At 35.9% G+C, this 25,440-nt stretch overlaps 2 protein-coding genes across 4 annotated transcripts; both read right to left on the bottom strand.

The window, feature by feature from the left end:
* Positions 1-6,205: 6,205 nt before the first annotated feature.
* On the bottom strand, positions 6,206-10,785 carry LOC132185720 (uncharacterized protein ycf36). The gene is made up of 4 exons (XM_059599489.1): positions 10,013-10,785; positions 9,627-9,655; positions 8,221-8,277; positions 6,206-6,617 (listed from the first exon to the last, which is right to left on the bottom strand). Exons 1-4 carry the CDS (start codon positions 10,518-10,520, stop codon positions 6,408-6,410), a joined length of 804 nt encoding a protein of 267 aa, XP_059455472.1. The 5' UTR covers positions 10,521-10,785; the 3' UTR covers positions 6,206-6,407.
* A 947-nt stretch (positions 10,786-11,732) lies between these two features.
* Positions 11,733-23,512, bottom strand: LOC132183573 (probable serine/threonine-protein kinase SIS8). 3 transcript variants are annotated; one of them, XM_059596896.1, is made up of 14 exons: positions 22,832-23,471; positions 20,562-21,002; positions 20,218-20,321; positions 19,005-19,504; positions 18,348-18,752; positions 16,576-16,616; positions 14,335-14,403; positions 14,119-14,219; positions 13,409-13,487; positions 13,223-13,321; positions 13,021-13,089; positions 12,838-12,887; positions 12,555-12,731; positions 11,735-12,186 (listed from the first exon to the last, which is right to left on the bottom strand). In XM_059596896.1, exons 1-14 carry the CDS (start codon positions 23,231-23,233, stop codon positions 12,105-12,107), a joined length of 2,619 nt encoding a protein of 872 aa, XP_059452879.1. In that variant the 5' UTR covers positions 23,234-23,471; the 3' UTR covers positions 11,735-12,104. The 3 variants fall into 3 exon arrangements, with proteins under 3 accessions (XP_059452878.1, XP_059452879.1, XP_059452880.1); XM_059596895.1 differs by having other exon boundaries at positions 11,733-12,186; positions 18,348-19,504; positions 22,832-23,473; XM_059596897.1 differs by lacking the exons at positions 11,735-12,186; positions 12,555-12,731; positions 12,838-12,887; ... (4 more) ...; positions 14,335-14,403; positions 16,576-16,616 and adding an exon at positions 16,648-17,417 and having other exon boundaries at positions 18,348-19,504; positions 22,832-23,512.
* Positions 23,513-25,440: the final 1,928 nt, after the last annotated feature.

Raw genomic sequence — 25,440 nt, 5'->3', positions numbered from 1 at the left:
TCATTTTCTAAGATGATTACTCTAAGTATCACTTTGTATACCTAATGCATCATAGTCGGAAATGGAATCTGGCATTCCATTTAATATGACTATAATATATCAATCATGATGATCAATCTTGATCATTAAAGTAAATAACTTCTGATTGATATTTTGGTGTTGTTACAATGCATTGAACTAGACCACGTGAATTGTTATTATATAAACTAATGTCAATTGAGTAACTTGAATACATACTGCTTATAACATTGACTCTCAATTCTAAAAGGAATGTGAAGTAGAGGTTATTTGATGCATTCAAGAGTGAGAATTTTCATGGTCAAAATCTCGGTGTGTATAGTGCTCACATGTAGATGTAGTATTGTGAGAACATTACTCTTCTCACATTCAGATAAATTTAATGAGAACTAATTATTATAATCTTGGGCCTGATTAATTTAGTAAGGAGTTACTAAAAATTCATATACTTATTGAAATATGATTTCAAGTGTGTAAGAATAATCAAGAGATTAAATCGGAGACTTAGGCATCGTTTGGTTCGCAAATTATCTAGTCAATTGGAAAAGGATTAGTTACCACTGAGAATAGAAAAGTGTGGAACATATTAGTTATTCATATTCTTTTATTTGGTTGTAACTCTGGAATAGACTAGCTAATCATATTCCTTCATTTGGTACAATGCAATATGTTGGTGAATGGAATCGTATTGTGATCTTATTTCCTAAAATACCCTTATAATATAAATACAATTTATATTATTAAGGACTTTTATTTATTTATTTATTTTTATTTTTTAATTTTGAAACATAAACAACTATACAGAAACAAACTCAATTTTGACTTCTAATGTCAATCAAACTCAATCAAGAAAAATAAACAGTAAAAAAAAAAGAAAAAAGAGAGAGACGAAGAAACATAATCAAAGAGAAAAGAAAAAAAAAAAAAAAAAAAAAAAAAAAAAACGATATGGAAAAAGAGAGATGGAGAAACAGAATCAAGAAAAATAAACGGTATAGAAATTAAAAAAAGAAAAAAGAAAAAAGAAAAAGGAAAAAACAGAGAGACGGAGAAACAGAACCAAAGAAACATTGCAGAGAATCAAAAGAAATAAAAATAAAAAATAAAAAACATTGAGAGAGAACGAAAAAAAAAAAAGACGGAGAAACGGAATCAAAGAAACCTTGCAGAGAATCAAAAGAAATTAAAAAAAAAAAAAAACTGAGAGAGAACAAATAAAAAAAAAAAAAATAGAGAGACGGAGAAACAATGCAGAGAATCAAAAGAAATTAAAAAAAAAAAAAAAAAATGCCAGCACGGGTGATGGATAGACCATTGTCTGCTCGGCTTGATTATCTTGGAGCATTTTACTAATTTTTCTCGACGGAAAAAATATGGGAAAAGAAGATGAAAATCATGGAGAATTTGAGCTGAGCTCTCAAGCCAACTTCTTAAGCCGAGCTCTCGAGTCGATATTCCAATCCGAGTTCTTGAACCGAGCTATGAAATGTGTTTTCAAGCTCGACCCATAAGAAGTTCGGGGCAGCTCGATCTCGAGATAAAGCTCGAACTTGTTGAGAATGTCATTCTGAACTAAAATTTAAGATAATTACCTTCTAGGATTCAAACAATTGATGGTGCGTCCAAATTTGGGAGATGTGGCAAAATGAAGTTTGAAATTGAGCTGATTTAGAAGGTTTATGACATAATAAATCTAATCTTTTTCATTTAATTTAAACCTTCTAAATAATATTTTAACCAAAAAGCTTGTAACCGTAGATGACCGGTCTTAATTACAACCTTATAATCCCATAACATTGTGATTGGGACCCAAAATTTAAACTTCCCAGTCACAAACATTTGCACCAATTTTAATAGACCTAAATCAAACTATTTCAAATTGATCTATGCCTAGGGTTTTTTCACATAAGCATTTACAAGGCAGAAATAATAATAATAATAATAATAATAATTAACTACTCATCATTTATCTGCTACTCATTACACCCACTAATCCCCACTAATCCATCAGATGACAACCAAGCTCCATAGACTCCATCAGGCGGCAACCAAGCTCCATAGACAAAAATGCTTCAAGGCATCAGTGAGTTACATGATCATGCCTCAGCTCAACCCTGTCCCATCTGCTACTCCGCTCATTTTTCTTTGGGTTGGAAGTTTCTATCCGAGAAGGTCCATTACCAGTTCCGTTATCCAAGATCTAGAGCAGTCACGTTTGCATGGCAATCGTCTCTGAGCTTTTGGAGAGCTTTCTCCATGCCTACTCCAACAATATTCAAATCCTCATTACTCAGAAACTCTTAGAGAAGAGGGGGAACAAAGCAACCAGCTTGGATGACTTTGAAAATAAGACATCGTCGGCCCACACACAGATGTAAAGTGGCGACTTCAAACTCCTGTTGGCTACCAAAGGCGTAGTAGCGCCGCCAGACGCCGAGTCCTACTATTAGTTTGGGGTGCATCTCCATCTTGATTTGGGTGAGCCAATCCTCAACAATGGATGGGTGACCAGGGACGGACCCAAGTGTTAGGGTGGGGGACGAATGTCCTCCCAAATTTTTTACAATTTTTTTTATAAAATATACATTTTATGAATTCGTCCCGCCAAAAATGATATATTTGTCCCCCAAAATTAACATACTATGCGTAATTCCGTTTATATTCTCTTTCTCTTAGCCTTCTTCCTCAAATCTCGTTTTTTCTTACATTTTTTTTTTTTTCCAAAAGCATGGAGTATGATGAAAATATTTGTTTTTAATTATTTTTTGAGTGATTATTCTGTAGTCATTTGGGTTTACATATTTATTTTTGGTACCTTTTTCTTGAACTCTATAGATCGTGTTTAGTTTATTTTGCTAATTGTTTATATTATAATGTGTTTGTGATGCTATGAGATTAAATTTAAAAATTCTAAGGAAAACTTCACTTACCCCCATGAACTTACACGCATTTTGCAAACACCCCATAATGTTCAAAGTCTCTCATTTTGGTGTATCCAACTTTAATTTCCTTCCATTTATCCCATTATGTTAGGATTTTCTGTGAAATCCTAACGGATCCCTTCGCACGTGCCGCGCATGTGAGAATATTTTACTAAAACACCCGTTATACCCCTGAACCCATTCGGACAGAACACATGTCTTTCTTCTTTGTTATGAAAATCGATTAAAACCTTCTCTTCTTCACCATTTCATCTTGCTTCTTCTTATTCCGCATACCCAAGTAACTTCTTGGGTAATTGAACTTGCCTTACTTCCCACTCCTTCACTCCCAACACTACGATATTTATCAACTACTCAAAAGGTTGTCTAGACGAGATCTAGTGTCAGAATTCCATTACAAGGAGAAACCATCTTTGTAAACTTTTGATGGAGATAGTTCATCAAACGCCAAAGGGGCTCCTGTTCTTGATCCATAATTTGGATATAAGGATGGTTCGTTCATAACCTGTTCTAGCAATAGAGGATCCATATCCCATGGCACTATCCCATTGAGAACTCTTTTCAGAAATGTATAAATCCCACTGTGGGGCTGACAACCCTGACATGTCTGGCAAGCTATGGTACTTTTTCCTGTTGCCTGAACTTAAATAAATCTCAGCAAGTCCAGAAGAGCAAAAATCATAATATGATCTTTTGGAATGCAATGTACTCTCCTTGGATATTGCAGGGTTTGGTAAACCGGAGGCCTGACCAGGGCTTAACCCATTGTGCAACTTTTGCCCTGAAGAAAATGCAATCGAATCTCTGTAGTTTGTAACTGCCAATGATGGGGATCTCAAGACTAAAGACTCCATTTGATTATTTAAATGATCAAAGCTTCTGTATGTACCAAAGAAGAGATGGGTATCTCGAAGTAGGATGAAATGGTGAAGAAGAGAAGGTTTTAATCGATTTTCATAGCAAATAAGAAAGACACGTGTTTTGTCCGAATGGGTTTAGTGGTATAACAGGTGTTTCAGTAAAATATTCTCACATGTGCGGTACTTACGAAGGGCTCCATTAGGATTTCACAGAAAATACTAATGAAATGGGGTAAGTGGAATGAAATTAAAGTTTGAGACACCAAAATGAGAAACTTTGAACATTGGGGGTGTTTGCAAAATGTGTGTAAGTTCATAGGGTAAGTGAAGTTACCCCAAAATTCTATGTTTTTAGTTTATATAAACAAACACAGACACACATACAGATAAATTATATTTATTTGTGTGTTTTTGTATTTATATAAGTCAATGTTCCTAACTTATCCACAAAAGAAAAAAAGAAAAAAAAAAAAAAAAAAAGTCCACCCCCTACACCAAAAATCCTGGTTCTACGGTGCCCTTGCCTTCTGGTGGGCCGAAAGGCCACCCCCACCTCAGGGCTGGCCTGTGAGCCAGGGTAGTGCTCACTGGCCACCCCTCTATTCTTTGTTTTTTGTTTTTTAAAATAATAATAATTTTTAATGTCGTTTGCATTATTCAAACGACACTAATTAGAGTCGTTTGAATAGTGCAAGTCACCCTATAAACGGCGGCGTGTCACTATTCAAACGTCACCTTTCATAAGGTATCATTTGAACAATGCAAGTCACCATTTGGAAGGTAATGTGCGACCAAAACTAACTTTAAATAGCGTCGTTTGAACAGTGAACAAAACTATTTAAAATTTCTCGACCCCATGTTTTGTGTCCTTTAGCAACCGTTACTATTCAAATGTCATTAAACGAATAGTAATGTTTTTTGGACTTAAAACGTCATCTCTCACTGGCCTTTAATTGTGGATTTTTTTTTGTAGTGTCATATGGGAAGTGCAAAGCCGAAGAAAAAAATCAGTTTATGACATCTTGTACTAATACTATGGATTTGAAAAATCTAGAGGAACACGAGATCTCGTATAGAGCGTTTGTAAACTTGGAGCGACCATACACTGGAAAGACTTGTGGTGACCAATATGACTCATTCAAAACCTTCTTAAAATTTATTTGTGAGGATATATTGGTGGTTCAACAAAATGGTCATGGAATAGACTTGTAGACTTGCAAGTGATCATGCTTGATAAACGTGTGACGTTTAGAACGACCATGTGATGTTGATCCTTTTTCATAGTAAATTTTAGGAAAAACTTGACAAAACCTCCATGAAATTCCATTCGTTTTGACACTACAGCCAAAGTTTAAAAACTCTCAATTAAAGGTATCAAACTTTCAATTACCCCATCCCATTAGGATTTTCCGTTAAATATTGTCAAATTTTTCTAAATCTTCTTATAAATAAAATAAAATAAAAATTATTGTAATTTAAAAATAATAATAATAATAAACGCCTAAATCGTTACAATTTTTTATGATAAAAAACTTATGTATTTTGAAAATTTTGGCAAGATTTAACGGAAGATCCTAATAGAATGAAGTAATTGAAAGAAATTAAAGCTTGAAACCCTTAATTGAGAGTTTTTGAACTTCAAAGAGGAATATCATTTCAAAACACGTGAAAGTTTAAGAGGATTTTCTTACATGAAGTTTCCCCTAAATTTTATAATTATCTCCAACTCTTCAACATATTCTAATTCAGTAAGAATCATTTTGTGAAAAAGAGAGTAAACCATAGAGGAAAAACAAAGATTGAACTGAAAAAGAAACTTTATGAATCTTATTTGTACTAAAAGAATGCCCGTTAGAAAAATGTGTGTTGGAAAAATATGACTGTTAGAAGAATTTAACCTTGGAAATAAAGATTAAAGTAAGAATAAAGTAGAGTATTTAAACGGAATAGAGAAAGATTTAAAAAGTTTGATGTGTGGTGCTTTTGAGCAGTAGTTAGCTAAAATGAGAATAAAAAATAATAAAAAAATAAAATAAAATAAGATTTTCTAACTGAAATTTATCTAAAATTTGACTAGTTCACTAATAATGCTCTTACAATCCAAACAATTAGCATATCATAACAATTGTGGTTGTGCCTACCATAGAAGAGGAAGACTATATTCTTCTGTATACATTCTGAGAAAAAGGTATAGCTTAGCCATCTGGCTGTTATGGTGTGGACCTTTGCTCTTGCCATTTCACTCCGGCCAATAAGAGATGGCTTTTCTTTCTCTTCTTTTTCTTTTTCTTTTACAACCACGACAGTTTTCAAGTCCATTAATTTTACATAGTGAAGTATATCACTCAGAAGAAAAAAGTACTTTAATCTTATTGCTATTATACATTAGCCTCTCAAAATGTTATACTTGATATAGCTCCAGGCGAAATATAATCTATTCAATTTTGCTTTCACAGTAATTACATGAGAACGCATATATCTATAGCAATATGAAGAACTGTACAATATGGGATTTGAAGTCATGCTTCTGCCTATACACTAAATAATATTTATTATATAGTAATTGAAAGCAGCTTCAGGCTGACTATTAGGGAAGACCAGGTTCACCACAGAATGCATCTGGCTCGAATGCTCTTGCAGACTCATCATTGTAAACTCCAGGTATTACTCCAATTTCTGATGTGATATTGGACAACTTTTGGCCTCCATCAATGTTAATGAGGAGAAGAACACATACAAATAATGATGCAGCAAGAATCACAAGAGTAAATTTTAATCTGCTCAGCACAGGCTTCACCTGTTGGAGAATATAGAAACCTGAGTTTGAGTTTACCAAAGATGAAATCTATTGTTTGATATATCTCCAAAAAAATTTGAATATCAAATCATCCAAAAAGATTTCAGGTGCAAAAGGAAGCAACTTCAAGGAAAAATTACTTTCAACACTTGCAAGTTTCTAGTTCATAGTTTGATGCCACGATCTTGAAGGTCAGACATTTTGTAATACCACTGAGTAGCTTATAGAGTGAAATATGTCATTAACCTATATTAGGCGCAAATAAAATAATATCTCTTATGAGATATTTAGGATATCAACCTATATTTAGGGTAATAGTTTTCCAATTATTTCTTTCTCATCAAGGTGATTTGCAAGGATACTTTCATTACCATTTTGTAAGGGTTTCTCTGTAAAGCCCTAGGTTTCTTGAATGGCACCCTCGAAGTAGCCAAGCCACCCTTTCCGATGTTGCTTACCCTAACCTATCCAAATAAGTCCCAAGTCCTTTTAACACCACCAGTTCCATACCAAAATACCAATAGTTGAAAATGTAGCCACCCTTTCGGCTGGCTCAGGTTGATTTTCGACCAATTTTGTGGTTTTTCCGCCAATTTAATATGTTTTTTGGTCGGTTCAATTCATTTTTGGCTAGTTCAATGGTGTTTCACCCAGTTCAATTTATTTTTCAGTTGGTTTCGTAGTATTTCAGTCAGTTCTGTTTGTTTTCGGCCAGTTTGGTGATTTCTCGTCCTGAAGACCAACTTGCTTGTGTCGTAATCAATTAGAGTTCATTTGTCTTACCCTGAACTTATATATATATATATATATATATATATATATATATATATATATGCTCCAACTTGAGATGGAGTGTTAAGAGTGATGAGGTGTATTGGTGAGGCCCCCCTATTCTAGAAGATGGATAAGGTATCCCTATTCTAAAAGGTGGTGAGATGTGCCTATAAGTTATCCTATGATGAGGTTTCCATATTCCAAAATATTGTATTTGTTCCTACATATATCAACGGATTTTGAAGGCCAAAAATGTATAGATCCTGAGCCTCTCTCTTTTGTGGAAAACACTAATCTTGACATGGTACATGGACGAAACTATATACTCCATCTCCATCAAGCACTTTTAAGATGGCTTTTCACTCATGAGAATAACTCAACATGTCTTAGGTGAGCAACACATCATAGGTTTACATGTCATAAGACAACCCAAGATTGGAATGAGCCAATGTGCTCCATCAGTCTAAGTATCAACCAATAAGGTTTTAAGTAGAAAACCTCAAAACAAATTTGTTCACCATTGAATATAAGTTCTCTCACTTTTAATTTAGAAACTTCTATAACCCCTATAAAGGCAAGTGCCATTAGTTAGCTGGCAGATCGCCAATAGTCACTGCCTTAAATTCCCTTTAGAAATACATTGATTTCAGCTAGACACAAATGTAGTGCTAACTAGAAGCCATCTTACCATATCAAAACAAATTTAATGAAATTATTTATATCAGACCCACGAAAATCATTCATATATCATATGTTGCTTGATTCATAATAAACAAGTCCAGTATCAAAGAAGCAAAATATTACCAACTCCATAAAATGATTAACTTACAGAAAATGAACCAAGGAGCCTGTCACGTGCCAAAACTTCAGCAGTTTTCACCCATATCTGTTGAGGAAAGTCAAGTCAGGCTTTAACAATGCATACACAACATGTTAACTTGACAAAAATAACTTTCATTCCTTTGCCCTGGGAGGATATAAAAAATTTCATCATAAAAGTAGGCATCAATGAATATTATCTGAAACAAATGACACAGTAAAGATGCACCAGATTTGCATTATGAACCATACAACTTTCTACCACTCTTATTGTAACAAACTCCTACGTCAGACATAATGCTAAAAAAGAGCACGGGTGACCAAACTTTATAGCCTAATTTCGTCGATTGAAATATATTGCCCATATCCATCAGGTAAATAATGAAAGGTTTTGAATTGAAACCTGATGCTCAGCAAGCTTTGGATTTCCCTCAACTGAATGTTCATTTGTAAAAATTCTCCACATTATTACCAATAAATTCTGTTATAATAACTAAGCTTACAATGAAGTCACTATAGTTTCTCCACAGAGGTCTGAATTACAGTTGGTGCAATGCTAAATGGATACCAAATTTTTTTGCAGTAACATTCAGTGAGGAAAAAAAAAAATGAAAATTCACTTCAAATATTTAGTGCGTCTATTTCAAATTATTGTCGCATGCTCGATAAGTACTACCCATATTGAAACTCCATGCTTATTGTAGAATTTCATATAAAATATAAAATATGCAAATTATAGCGGAAACAAAGAGAGAATAATTTGGGGTGATTTGGTGTTAGACACGTACGTCCACTATTGGGAATTCCCCTAAGGGTTACATTGAGCTCTTATTTCTTGATTCTTGTTTACAAGATGAAAAGCCCTATTATTGTAGATGAGAGAATACAAGTATGGTAATAAGATTTGATTACAATAATGTTGCCATAAGATGTGCAAGATACATGTTTAAATGAAGGTGGCGTCAAACATGACAGGAAACATAGCTATAAATTATTAGTTGTCTCATAAGCATCTTCATTTTCTTAGGAGTGCTAAAAAGAAACTAATAAGTAAAAGATTTGAAACCTTGAGATTTTCGTTAGTCTATATGCAAAGAAACTACATATGTAATTATCTAACTTAATTGAGGTAAGTCAGTATTTCAACTAAGAAGTCCAAAAGAAGTCCAAAATACATTAAGCAAGATACTGAAAATTCTACTTGCCATTGAGTTGTAGCTCAAAATGACATTTCCTCCCACTAAAAATGGAGAGATGGATGTAGTTACTTGTGGGTTTATGATCCATAGGCGCATGCATATATCGAAAATTCTACTCCCTAAAATTATTACTCACTTTTCTCAGCAATCAAATGAAAGGTAAAGAAAGGGGCAGAAACTGCATCGAAAGCCAAAACAAAACTAGAATTCTGCCTACCTGGCCATCATACCAGCCTGTCTCTTCATCTGCAAAAGGAGTGGGAGAAAACTAATCCATCAATTATCCAGAAAAAATGACAAAGTACTAATCTCCTGTTGGTTACTGAGGAAATGTAAGAAAGAAAGAGAAACTAAAATTGTAACTCTTAGACATATCATCACAAGCGACTATTCTAAGTAAAACTCAACACCTCAACCATACATCACAACAAACTTCCTAACTTGGGGAGCGTCATAGTCTTTAAATTATTATTTAAAAAAAAAAAAAAAAAAACCCAAAATTAAGAATCTCAAGTTCTTCACTTCTCCTCAACTTTCTTAGCAACCAATCCAATGAAGCTGAAACAACATGACATAGCACAAATAATAAAGCAGAGCATTTACATTCAACTGTGGCACTAAGCAGTCGATTCCCCACATAAGCCCAACCCAGGTACATCCTCACAACGGCAAGAGTCACCACCAAAACCCCACTTGAAACAGAGCAGATAATCCGCTTAAAAGGCTCTTGGTCGGGCCCCACGGCGCCGAACCAGGCCACGGGGAGGCCGATTAAGATTGCAAAAGAAGCGCCGGTGACGAACAATCTGGAACCGTATTCGACAATGTCACCGGCGGCCCACGAGAACGGGAAGGAGGTCGAGAGGGTTTGGTACTCGTTTATGGGCTGCTGGTCTTGTGGAACAGGGCACTCTGTTCCTGGTGGGGTGTTGCTTCCATTTCTGAAGGATGATGAGAAGGGTATTTTTGGAATTGAGCTTTTGAGGCTGTGGTGGCGGTGGCGGTGGCTGTGGTGGAGACTTGGAAGGATCGGTGAAAGGAAGTTGGTTGTGGAGGGAAAGAAGAGGCTTAGTTGGAGTGGTTTTGGTGATGGGTGAAGGGCTGTGGCCATGCCTTGCTGTTTTTTTTTTTTTTTTTCCTGTTTGCTCACTTTGTCACTTCACTTGCTCTATCCATTCCAAATGAAATATCTTCCTTTTTAGTTTGATTTTTTTTAATTGCTTCTTTTAATGTTTGATTTAATTAAGGTTACCACATGGTGGGTGTGAGGTCTGTTTTCCTTAATGTGCCATAAACTTTCTTGAAGAGTTGGAGGAAGGTGAAAAGGTAATACAGATAGGGGCTGACCGGCAGAGCAGCTTAAGAGAGGGGGCGGAAATGTCGGAAAGACCACCAACCTTCTTCTTCTTTTTCCATTGAAGGACATTTCTACCACTTTTCACCTCCACCAAGTCGGTTGCAAAAGCGGACGAAAGGCAGAGGAGGGGCTGAACTCCTTTGAAGAAGATGTTTTGGGCCTTCAGACTTTGAACTTCTTTTGGGCCTGAGATTTTTGTTTTTCTTTGGGGCCGTTTGTATCCAATAATATATATATATATATATATTTTTTTTTGTTGGGAGTGTTTTGGGTATGATTTACTGGTGATTATTATTTGAAAAATGTTGCTTAATTCCTGATATGGTTGTAATCACCATTGAATTTTGGAAGGATTAATCTATATACATTTTACATTATCATATCAGGAAATAAGCACTTCTTGAAAGTACATGTCACATTTTTCTTATTATTAAGCTGTGAGTGCGGCCCCATTAGGAGCCTCTGTTCTTTGTTAGGCCAACTAGAATACATTAACAATTCTAATTTATAGGATTAACAAGAACAACATCGATAGATAACTTAACAAAAAATCCATCCATCAGTGGATAATAGACTTAACAAATGTTTCTCAAGTACTAAGAACAATTTAAAATGGGTTTGAGGAAATTTATGTTCACCGAAAAAAAGAGGATGGAAATTTTATGCTGCACTGTCATCTAATGTTGACAACCGTTCCACACATGTTAGTTTGCTTTTTGACCGTTCCAAGCTGTAACCCTAGTTTGTGTTATTACATTTAGATTAGCAGCATAGGCACAAAGCCACATAACAACTCTACACCGCGAGAAACTTTTGAGATATGCGTTTTATTATTCCAAAATCTTCAAATATGCAGAATATATAAGAACACAACTTATGACAACAATTCTTTTTTTTTTTTTTTTTTTCTTCTTTCCTATTGTGGTGTTTTTTTTTTTTTTTTTTTTACACAATATTCTGCAGAGATCAAATGTATACAATTCACCAAACATGATCTCCACGAATACATAAACTGAACATATTATTTTCCTTTTTCTTTTTTCCTTTCTTTTCCCCCCCCCCACCCCCCATTCTTTTCTCCCGGGACTTTCTTACATGTAGAATGATACTACTTACACTCCTAAATTCAAGGGTATCCTCCACTGCACTTTTGCAGCTATCCAGTTAGGAGGACCGCCAAATTGTTCTTAAAGGGTTGTGCTGAGCTCCCACTTTGAATGAACCAACACTTCCCAATCCAGCAAGTTTCTTTGCCATAGAAAAACTCCTGTTCTGGCTCTTTGAGCCGATGAACGGTTATTACAATGGTGCCTGGTGCCGATCTGGTCACTCTGTCAATTAATTTGTAGAAACAACTAGACGTTGAAGATGACGAAGACGGGACATAAGCTGTGAGAAAGAGGGCCGTAATTGCGGGTCCCTACAAAATAGTAAACATATCAAAGGGATTAAAGTTTATGGTCAGGATAAATAAAGGTCCATGTATTCCTGTATTTATAGTTGTTGAACTTTTATAATCAGCCTTGTCTCAAGATTTTCAGTTTCAATGTATACAACTTTAAAATTTCCTTTTAATTTTGTCACATTTAAGTATTTCGAGCCCGTACTAAAAATAATTTAAAAGGATTTTGATGAGAAATTTATTGTTAATTCAGAATTTGCTTCAATACTTGATCAGGATGGAACTGGATGTTCGAAATGGAATCTGTCAGTGCCCAATGGCTATAAGAAATGCATCTGATACATCACACCAAGTATCAATAAGGATAGGCAGCTTTTAAAACTTACGTTTGCCAGCAATCCTGTATTATCTGTGCAACTGCTGGATCAACCTCATCTGGAATTTCAAGACGCTTATTCTGGAACCCAACAGCTCCAACAACCTGCATTGGGTTCAAACCTTTCCATGGGATACCTAAAGTAGTTATCTCCCATAATATCACACCAAAGCTATACACATCACACCTGCAAACAAGATGCCCTGATGATGTTAGATACATAAAGGATTGAAAATTGCAGCTGCAAGCCACCATGAATTAAGCAGATTACAAGCACACACTTATTAACTTACTTCTCATTGGCTCGTTCATTCCTTAGAACTTCTGGAGCCATCCATTCAGGCTGCAGTATGACAGCAGCTTTTATTATCATATGATTTTATCAAGCAACAAGGTGCGTGATTGAGGAAAAACAATGAAAGAAAGAGCTACAGGAGGGACATCACAGAGAGTTTACACAGTTAAACAAGTATTACCGTTCCAGCAGTAGACTTAGAAGACAGAAAAGTGTGGTGCTTCATGCGTGACAAACCGAAATCACAGACCTGCAGAGAGAAAAAAGATGTTGGAGAAGGTTCAATTGATTTCTCTCATCAAACAATGTGACAGTCCCTCTATTTAATAAATGAAACAATGACCATAATCAGCTCTGAGTGCCAGAACTTGGTTTGAGCAGACCTTAACAACCCAGTTTTTATCAACAAGGAGATTTGGAGACTTCAGATCTCGATGCACAATGGTAGGATGGCTTGTGTGCAAGTAGTTCATTCCCTTGGCCTGCAACAATCAGGGAGCTTTGCTCAAAAAAACAGAAGTAAACCAAATATAGAAAATGAAAAGAAACAGAGATAATCCAACTTTTACCACATCAAGTGCCATCCGCATTCGCCTCTTTTCATCAATTGGAGGATTGGGACGATGCAGTATTCTATACAAACTCCCCCTACATACAAAAGAGTGTTTAGGGACAAGACAACAGTAGAACAAACTTAGTAGTTGGGTTTGTGACAACACCCTATTTATGTCAAATTTTTTCTTGAACAAAAACTGACAATGATGTGACCTCAAAAATCATTCTTTCAAGAAAAAAGATATATCTGCAGACAGACTTTGCCATTCACATATAGAGCAGACCACAATTCATGTCGACAATCACATCTTGCCTTTAAAATTGCATGCATGGTGGAAAAGTCATCTATGGACTTTGAACTTAATTTACAGTTGGTGCAATATATTGGCATGCACTTATACACAGACATCCATGAACTTTCAGTTAATGAAACAAAATATACACAGACACAAACGCACAAACAGATATGCAAACACACTTGCAAATGATGCACTAACATTTTCTGTGATTTACCATTTAAAATGAAAGAAAACTGAGATAAACTCTAAAACACACAAATAACCCTCTAAATAAGGGAACACAAAAGAAGCACACCCTCAAGGAATTTACTTGTATCCAAGTGTACTGGTAAATTGGAACTTATATCACAAGGGTAGGTCACTTAAAAAAATCGTACCATTTAACACCCAATTTGACAGATGTGGAATATATAAAAGAAATGAACCTGGGAAGAAACTCTGTGAGTATAGAAAAATTTGGGGGGCGAGTAACTGCTCCCATGAAAAGGACAACATTAGGATGTCTCAGCCTTAGCATGATTTCAACCTGCATAAGGCAACCAGCAGGAATTTCTTCAGTAACATAGAGAAAATAAAATAAATTAGATATTTGGCTCATTGTAAGGCAACACTGGTTTAAAGTTCAAAAGTCTCCTGCTTACTTCACATTTAACCTGAGCCAACGCATCACCAGATAAATCCTGGTCTAGAAACTTCTTGACAGCAACTTCCTGGAAACCATTCACATTACATCAACAAAGACAAATAAACAGTCTTAAAATGGATCAACTAAATTCATACACCAGAATCACCATAAAAAGTCCTTTACCATGACCAATTGACAGAACAATAGTTTTAATAAAAAAAAAATATATATTAAAAGCGTGTCTTTACAAAGATGCTGAAGCAGGCACAAGATTTTGATCACAAGATTTTGATAGACTTGTTGAACAGCTTACCACTACTGAAAAAATGTATGAAATATTGAGCATTAACAGTAATTCAGGAACTGTTGCATATATTACCATTTTGCAGTCATCAAGTAGTTCCATCGAAGATTAAATTTTAAGCATTTTCTACAAGTCCTAAAAGCAATGGCTGAACCAGAAAAAATTTTAGTTGGGAGCGAGGCAAGGCTGTATATTGACAAAACAAATGCTAGTTGATTACTGATAATCAAGTAAAAAAGCACACACTTCACAACCTAATCCACCCTAATGTATGTGTCATATAAATTAGAAACAGATGAACACTACATATGAATATGAGAAGCGAACATAGTGCAAGCGTTTGATAAAAGAAAAGAAGTTCAACAACTTCAATTCTATAGATTAACAAGCTAACATTTAGCTTAGAAACACCAAGAAACCAAAAATTTCAATAATTCATTCTCAAAGTTGCTTTTCCATTACATTCAGCACTCTCTCTATAATAGTAAATACAAAGCTTGAGAAGGAAAGAAACAAATTGCTAGAATTAATCTAAACATGGCAAATTCTCAACTATAGAAAGCCTAACTAATGCTAGCATCCTAATGATGGGGAAATCTCCTAAAGTAAGAAAACTAAGGCAAATAAGGAAAGTCAATCCAATAACAAATAAACCAAAGTCATTAACTCTAATCTATATAGGAAATAAGTCATTGTTAAGAAACTCGTCAATATCGTGAAACTGAACGGGTTTCCCTGTCCTAATAATAGTGTTCCCAATTTACGAAATGCTTGTTGCATCCCACATTGCTCTTGCATGAGTGCACATTGGTACTCCATGAATTCGGTTTTTGAAACAGCCCCTCTTACAAGCGAAGTTGTTAGAGAGATTGTTATCGTCGCGCAGGTTGGCTATCGATCAAGATAAAGCATGCCCTGATACCACTTGACGTAGCAGATGGAGTGATAGGAAAGGAATAGAAGTGACCTCATCTTCTATTCAGAAGGAACCACAAGCCAAAGCTTGAAAGAAACAATAAAAAATGCAATGACTTTACTAATACAATATTTCATTATCAAAAAGCTTATTTTTCCATTACATTCAACACTCTTTACAATAGTAAATACAAAGGAAATAAACTAATTGCTAGAATTAATATAAACATTGCAATTCCTCAACTATAGAAAGCCTAACTAATGCTAGCATCCTAAAGATGGGGAAATTTCCTAAAGTTGGAAAACTACGGGAAATAAGGAAAGTCAATGCTAACAAATAAACCAAAATCATTAACGCTAATCTAAGAAGGAACTAAATCATTTTGAAATTAGCACGTAATTTGGATGAGTAGTCTGAATGGAAATTGAGTTAGAATTTTTGTCTATTGGGGAATCTTTTTCTTTTATATTTCCATTGTCGAAGACCAGATGAAAATCTACTCAAACAGCGATATCTGGATTGTTGCGGCCGCACTCCCGTTCAAACGGATGGGAGTGTATCTGATCAATTCGTCAAGGTCCCTAGGGTGTCTCAGTCGCACCCCTCGTTCGAATGGGAGTGCAACCAGCCCTCTAGGGCTAGACTCCCTAGAGACATGTTCACACCCCCGTCAGAATAGGGTGTGAACAGGATATTTGGCCCCTCTCCTCGAGGGTCCAATCGCACTCCCGTTTGAACGGTGTGCTGCCGAGCTATTTTTGTCTCGCCCGGGGCTGTGCTACATCAGTTGCATCAATTTCATATTGATATAATAGCTTTAAGTCTATGAATAGATAAGCCATATAAACAACAATATGACTCATAATGGGATACATTAAAATAACATCAATATTTTCAATAACACAAATATAAACATATTAACAGTGACTACTACAACAAAGATTCAAAAAGACTAGGGGACCATGCGCCCCCCCCCCCAAAAAAAATAATAATAATAATAATAATAATAATCAATTAGTTAAAGAAATATAACTCACAGTGCCATTCCAATCTGCACGATAAACCTCACCATATGAACCTGCCAAAAACATCATATGAGACTATTATCAACAACCAAATCATATTACCAAACAGAAGTACAAGTTAGTACTCCTGAAAGCACAATAGAAAACGATCTACGCATTAGTAAAAACAATTGAATGCTAATGCTTTTCTCTTGTAAACTACACTTAAGCCAAGTCCATAAGGGACCACACCATCCCAAAAACTAGTTAAGTGGGAGACAAAAGTCTCCATCAGACACCCTCTCATAATGGGAAGGCAGCTACATACTGATACACCGAAGGGTCGGATGAATTAAAGCATAAATGCGTCCCAAACCTATTATTTTTTTTCAACTACAAAGGTTGGGCCATGAATTGAAACTGTTAATATTAGTTTCTTAATTGTTTTGCCCCTTTACTTTAATTCTCTTTGTCATGTGGCTTGGACAATGAAAACACAGTTCAATCTCAACTCAAGGCTCAAATTGAGCTTTAACAAGCAGGTTCAATGAAATGTAATAAAGCTTGAGCTCAGCTTCACTAGACTCAATTAAGTTGTAGAGCTTTTACAAGGCCAAATTTGAGATCAAGCTCAAAGCAAGAAAGGTTGCAAAAAACCTGGGTATCTTTTAGAGAAAGCATTAGACTAAACCAACTAAAATTGATAACATCTTTATGCATAAATTAATATAGCAATATAAATTTTTTTTGATAAGCGATAAGTAATATAATTATCATAGAACTATGAGAGATATGCTATAGAAGGTTGAGAATATTATCATCATCCAGTGTTCTAGTTTGCCAAAGAGTTCCAGCTCAAATGGCTCCATCTCCCCCTACAAAAATGGGGTGGAGGGTTTCATTGTCAGTTCAAGACCCACCCAGTGCGTGTGACATACCAGCTAACAAGAATATATGTGATACCAATTACTACTGCAATCAGATCTGAACACAGCCCTACAATGTAAATGGGCATCAAATCTAAAGTAAACAGATTTAACGCTAACTTACAGGTTACAATGCCACTTCTAATATGTTATTCCAAGTTGTGTAAAGCATACACGTGTATCTATATGTATTTAGGACTAGGATCATAACATTCTCTTAGAGAGGGAAAAAAAAGATCATCTTTCAGAACAAGAGCAATATCCAGCAGAAGAAAAAGATTTTGAAGCTAAGCAATACCCTCTTCTCAAGCAGTTCCAATTATATCCAATGCCCCCCTATGTCTTAACCTATTGGATAAAGTTTCCTGTATACTAAGGTTGCGCCCCTCTACGCTTTTTAATGAATTACTTATTTATCAAAAAAAAAAAGTTGAATATGATACGAGTGCCAATATTAATCACAGACTAGATTAAACAGATACAAACCATCCACTCATTTGCTATGGGTATCTGCTCAAGCCATATGCATGGTCTTAGTTTGAATCCAGAGAAGGGAGAGAAGTCTGCCCATTTCTCCTAAAATTGGCCCTCTAATCAAATGTTTGACAAAGGATGAGTTTTAACTACTCAAGAAGAAAAAAATCAGCTAACGAATTATGACATTCAATCAGCTTCAGTACTACCTAAAATGAAAGAGAACATATATAAACCAAAAATACCTTTATCACACACAAAAACAGTAACACGGCCTTATGGAAAACGTGACAAAACAGACTTTTCCAAACTTAATGTCTAACATAACAATACATTGTCTAAATTACCCATTCATCCCTTTTCCTTTCCATGATACTGAAAAAATTCAGAGAGAGAAAATCTTACCAATACCAATTCGTTCACCAATCTGTAGATCCTCCCATCGAATTTCCCATTCTGCAACCTCCCTCGGCACTGGGTTACTACCCTCACTATTAGCATCAGAAACAACACCAAGGCCATTGTTGGTCGCTTCCAGTAATTTTACAGAAGATTCTTTGCCATATTCAAGGTCACTAAAAACTCTTCCAATGTTATCCTGAAAGCACTCTTTATCATCACTGACTGAGGCAATATTACGTTGTCTTTGGTAAGAGTCAGCTGCAGTGTCCAAAAAAGATTCATGGAATTGTTCCTCATGCAAAGGTCTTGCAACCATTTGAGGGTGATTAATAGTAACCATATTTACACCCATAGCATCAGTCTGGAATGGTTCATTAGTCCCACTACCAATAAGCACAAATCCCTGAGCTGTAGGTTCAGAGGGCAAAGAAATATCAGATGTAATGGTGCTTGTCTCCAATTCTTTATGTTGTTTGGCTAACCACTCTGCAGACAGTTTTTGTGTCTTATCATAATTAACATTGTTCAAAAGCTCTACTCTAGTATAGGGTACAAGAGACTGCTCATGGTTTGACAAAAACTTATCAGGACCACATTGAACCTCATTTTCTATACTTTTACTATTTACTATATCATTTGGTTCAAGCACTTTCTGCTCACCAAGATCATGTGGATTTATGTCGGAAAACAAATCTGGAGGAGGAGATGCACCACTTTCTAACAAAACAGCATGTAGTTTCTGAGCAAATTCTGGGTTCTTTGCTGCACTGATTACATACTTCGAAACATCTTTAACTTTCTTTTTCTGTGCAGATGATGCTTTTCCATGTGTGCCAGATGAGCTTTCACATGATTTATGCAGTGATGGAAGAAGTTTGTCCCACTGATATTCGAATCTCTCGGTTTGATTTTCTTCTGTTTGGATGCCTAAAGCTGAAGCTTCATCCGACTTTGAACTACCAAATTCAAGAACTCTACCAAGATCAGGTGGTACTGCCAGCGTTCTGGTTCCTTCGTCAACTGCCAAAGACATATCTCTGGTTGTTCCTAAGACATCCACAAAACTCCTCATATCAAATCCAAAATTTGGTAACTGACTGTTGGGTACTTCAGCAGGAATTAGGATGCCAGGAGCACCCATGAGATCAATAATATATTCACTGCATCAAATCAACAAATCAACTACGTCAAATTGTTCCCTGACCCTTTAAAGCTTGTTGCATTTCATAAGTTAGACAACACATCTGTATGAAATGGTAGGAGCAAAATGGAAAATACAGAGCCTATGACATTGGAAATCAAGTGTCCTTAACTATGAAGGAAAATTCAAATCCAACCACATAAGAAGAGCTACGACTCTGAACAAAAATTACTCCGGCAAATATATACAACTGATATATGAATGTACATATGCCATGTAAAGAACTATTCATTCTTTGTAATGTAAGAGAACTGCAGTATGTTGAATGTCTCGCAGAAATAATGTCATTAGTTACTTAAGTTAATTTTGAAGGGTGTATTCTAAAAGGTGCACAAGCTATCCAGAGTCTAGATGTTAGTATTGTATAGGGATACATGTACAGCTTCCTTAACCCCTTCTTTTTGTGTTCTGATCGTGGACTTCCATCCTAAAATACCCACTTGATCAAGTTTGACTCTATGTTATGAGAATAACTCAACAAAAAGAAACCCAACATGCATAACTTATGTAAAATGACTTGATCAAGTTTGACATTGTTATGGTATTAACTCAACGAAAAGAAACCCAACATGCATAGCATATGTAAAATGCCAATCTAAAATGCCCACATCACAAAATTGACTTCATAATCCTCAAAATGAAGTAATGAAAAACATGGCTGGAGGTTATCACCTTCCATTATCCATTTTGATAAAGTTCACAGCTCCATCATCAGTGCCAGTGTAGTAGCTTCCTTTGACCAGCATACATGGAAGATTAATCCTATCAGCTAGTACCTAGCACCACAAGCATGAAATAAATAACTTCTTGCCAATATTTTTATTTTTTATCGAAAGATGAAAACATTTTGTGATCATCACAAAGCAAATGGTAACAGAACAGGGAACATTTTTGATAAAAGAAGGTGATGACAGTTTTGATAAAAATTAAGCAACAAAGATCCCTTAGGGTAAGTTAAAAAGTAAATAATTTTCTTCATAATTCAGTTTATATAAGGTAAGTCAAAAAATGTTAACCTTAAATAGCAAGGCCCTGTGGCGTGAAAGTCCGATATCAAGACATCCAAGGGGAAGAATAATAGTGTTCAGAGAATTCCGTAACTCATAACTCCTCTCGCTCCACCTTCTCAACATTTCATCAGCATCACGCACCACACCACCCATTCTATCAACAACAAGATCAGCAATTTTCTGAATCAAGCCACTTAAAATAGGACCATGTTCAGAAACCGGACATTCCATGGATATGGTACATGCTCTCTTCTCAAGCTTTTGAAGTTCAAGATCAGCCAAGCGATTTACCAAAATAACTTCATAGTCAACATTATCCGAAATGGATATTGCTTGAAGATCCACCAACAAAGGCATCTTCCCTTGTGTGTCCAACTTTGAGGTAATGCCATATACATCATAAAATCCGTCCATCACTTTTTCATGATAATTTACAACATTATAACTCTGCATGCAAAAGAAATAGAAATTTATTAAAAATGTCTATCTCGTCACAGTTAACAATGTTAAGGATCTGCAAGAGGAAAACTTGGAAATTAGTTACAGAACTTAAAGAAATGAAAATACAAAAGAAAATGATCCATCTGATATCATGGGAAAGTCAGCTCAAGACATTTTCATTCTGAAACTGATATTTTGATGATTCACATTCCTAGAAAACAAAACCTCCACTAGAACAGGCGTAATTAAGATATTTCGCTTAGTTATGCAAAAGGTGGTACAGGAGTGCGACTAGCTTGCGGTGTATTGGATCATGCGACTGTTGATAGAAGACAATCGCAGAGGCTCCAATATCAAAATTGATGCCAAAGAACAGTGATATCAAGAAGAGGGTTGAGGGGAGAGAGCAAAGAGAGGTGGGGTAGGAGAGAAAGAAGCCAAAGAAGAAGAAGACAAAGGGGAGAAAAGACATCCATTCAATTTTTAATGACAATCACACAAATACACTCTGAAATTAGGACAAAGAGAGGAAGAAGAAGCTAGGGGAAGGGGGAAGAGAAAGAAAGAAGAAGCTAAGAGAAGAGGAAGAGAGAAAAGAAGAAGGGAGAGAAGAATCAATTCAATTTTGTTTATTCTACCTGAGTCTGCCTCCATTAGAGTACAAATCCTACTTAAATAGATTCACGACTAAACCCTAGGACAACATCCACTTATTGACATACCTAACATAATCTGGTGCAATGCCTATAAATTGAATTACTCAAAATAATCTAGAGCAACATCTATTTATTGAATTACAATAACATCATTGACTCTTGAAAATTAAATATTAATAACCCCATTAATTAATAGGACCTACATAAAATAACCCCATATGCAACATTAAGAAACAGCTTCATGGTTGAATATGAAATACAAGGAAACAAGCAATTAATATATAACTAAAATTTATTACTACTTATCAAAAAAAATTATAACTCAAATTACTATAGCTTGCAAAACAATTTAAATCAACAATGCAAATCAATGATATCCATAGCATAAAGAAGGAAATGCACAATTCAGAAATCAAACAACCCTTCCTAATCACTACACTGCCCCCCCCCCCCCAACAAAAAAAAAAGAAGTTAGTAATGACATAGATAACTAGTAAATAATACGGCTGCTAGCAAAATTTCAATTACTATGATTAAATCTTGACCCGCAAATAAAAAATACTGCAAAAACAGAACAACAGTATTTTCCATTCAATTTATCCCAATTCCTCCACAATCCACACACAAAGGAATTATACCTCAGACTAGACATGTGAAACGCTAAGGCAGGGGGGAAGAAAACCGATTGATGAGGAACCTCAAGTACAAAAAATTGCTGAGCAATCCAATTTAAAAGCAAATCAGTCTCACGCATGAAATGAGACTTACAGTTAAAGAATGGCACCATAGAACATCATTTTTCAACTAACGCTTCAGATTCACAATCCAAAATGAAAAAAATAGCAGATAACTCGTATAACATACACCCAGATACCACTTAGCAAGACAAAATCAATAAATAAAAGTGATACCTATTGACAAAAAAAATCGATCCGCAATTAACCAACCATCAATACCAACACTAGCGCACCAAAGTAGAAAACCTAAAACGACATAATATACCCTACACATTTCATATAATTAGGGAAATGATCCAAACACAAACCCAAATAGAAAGCACCCGTAACGAGAAGAACAAGATTCACAAATTCACAAAAAGACCTAATTTACTCCAATTCACACACAATTGCATTAAGAAGGATGAAATGTGGAATTTTGGGAATCGATTTCACGGCCTACCCAATACCGAAGCGACAGAAACTTGACAACGGCTTGGCTGTCAGGGACTGGAGCGGCGCACCCAAGGCTAATCCGCTTGGCTGCGTTGATCTGAGCCGTCTCGGGGTCCTCGCGCGCGTCCGGATCCGACGCGCTTATTGCTAGGGCCATCTGCATCTGAAACTCCTCCTCCAAGAGATTGAAATCCACACACCCATCCACAGCCGTCCGATCATCCGCCGGCTCGACGGCCCCGATTCTCCCCATTGTGGCGGAGCCAGATGTCGAAGAAGACGAAGCGGGCGTGCTTGGACTCGGACTGGGACTCGGGTTTGTTGTGGGTCGGGCCTCCCCGAATCTTTGGTGCTCATTGATTCCGCCACCGATGTGAAGTTTTCTGAGTATATGCTTCATTTTCGACATCGATCATCTACGGCACAACCCTCTCTCTCTCTAGAAGCATAAAGGTTTCTCCTCTCTCCGTCTCCACTGAGCTTAACCTACGCCCACTATGAACAGAGCAGATTCGCTTAACCTGCGCACCCTTCTTCGTCAAGCTACCACCACTTGAAAGACTTAAATTAACCGCTCACCAATTCCCTCCAATGCACTGTATATCCATCATCCCCCTAAATATATCACCAACAAAAAATAATAATAATAATAATAATAAATACCAGTTTTCTGTATAAATATAATACTACTCAAAAGTCAAAAAAGCCATTTTAGCGCATGGATAATCCACACTGATGAGTTGAATTGATTGGGGCGCACTAAAGAGGGTGCATTGTAAGGCATGTCCCCCGTGGTAGCGAATCATAGCCGAAATGTGTTTTGCGCAAAAAATCAAAGAGAAATTCGGTACCTCTTGGAACTGGATAAATTTATAGCTGTACATAATGACGAACGTGAGGCCTGTGACTTGTCGTTGAATTGACTTTACCTTTTTAATTTAATGCTTGTTTTATTTTTTAAATTTTGTCACGCAACCACATTTAATTGGTATTCCCATTATTCTATTTCTTTTTCTTTTTCTTTTTCTCTTTTTTATTGTTAGTTATCCGATTTTTTATTGGTTGTTGTAATATGGGCCCTTTAAAAGAGAAAGGTAAAAAAAAAAAAAGGTTGACAGGGGATTAGATTTAGAATGGTATCTGCTTTTCTTTCTTTCTGTTTTTCTTGGATGAATCAGCAATTTCATTTCAATCAAAACTAATAAGAAGTGCTGCAAGCTGTGTAGACTTGGAAACACTACATGCAAACAAAGTAAGTAAGGAGAGAAAACAATTACTACATGAACCAAAACAACAAACGAAACTTCAAAAGCCTTTAACCAACATTAATGTCCTGCCAAAACACTAAAGAGACTTTCTCCTTTTTTTTTTCTTTCTATTCAATAGAGGAAATATAGGAAAGGGGAACAGTTACAACGGGGGCTATTCCTACTTCTAATTCAATAGAGAAAATTATGAAAAAATGAGTGAGAATGCTTCCAAACATAATATGAGAAGCGGCATGTTTAACAACTTAATGTGCGTGATAATATGCATATCTTGAAACCTTTGAGGTAGTCAATTTTGGGGAGGAGACCAATCTTCTTCGGCTGGTGAGGCATCCTCTGAGCACAAAGGTGTGCTTTGAGGGAGGAGTTGATGAGCTTCAAGGTGCCTTGAGGTCTTCATGAATTATCTTATTTCTAATTAACCAAATGTGGTCCATGGTGACCAAAGCTATTCAAGCACATCTTTGAGTGGAATGCCCAAGTGAGAGTGGGGTTGGATCATGGCCATGGACCAATCTTCAATGGGAAGGGAACTCAAAGCTTATGTGTTCAACATCTGCAATCTAAAAAGGGTCTATATAAACATTTCGAACGACTCTAACAACAATGGTCACTCACAGTGTTCGAATAGTTTAGGTCAGAACGTAGGATTAATGATTTTATGACATATGAGCTTGACTAATGATAGAGTAAAATTGCAGATTAAAGATCTAACACTTCTTGAGGATTTCATATTTGGAATTTGCGTTCAAGTTAAGTAATCGCCATGTGAGAATGCCTAAAACGTTCTACGGTTTTGAGTATGACTATTTTCAATACTACATATGCACATTTTTTGTGCATAAAATCTCTTTAGTAATATGTTGTGAGCCTCGTACTTTTCTAAGAACCTATTGATTAAATTACATTGGTTTATATCATTGTGTTTTATTCATGAATGAACTATATATCCGAAAAAAGAAGTGAATAGTGACAATATGACATGAGTCACATGACCCACAGAAAAAATAAGTGAGAAATCTAGGACATGTGCGTAGTAGTTTATATGGACTTTACGCTATAGCCCAATTGTTGAGGTCAACAAGGTTATACTTTGGATCTGAGGGCTATTGCAACTGACAGAACCATCTACGAGGTGGGATCACCAATTACAGCGTCAATAGTTGAGTCTCAACCAGGGTATCGACCCAGTCGAACAACTAGGGAATGATTGGCTATGCGCATCGTCTGTTGACTATAACCTACAGGGTTGTACCGGAAGTCTTACGGGATGCACAAACCCTTAACAGTATAAAAGCATTTCATGATAGTACAAAGATGCACATTTTATATCAAATTAGGCATGTTC

Source organism: Corylus avellana, chromosome ca6 (genome assembly GCF_901000735.1).
Source record: "Corylus avellana chromosome ca6, CavTom2PMs-1.0".
In the NCBI taxonomy this organism is placed as follows: domain Eukaryota; kingdom Viridiplantae; phylum Streptophyta; class Magnoliopsida; order Fagales; family Betulaceae; genus Corylus; species Corylus avellana.
This window is presented reverse-complemented; position numbering and strand designations above follow the sequence as displayed.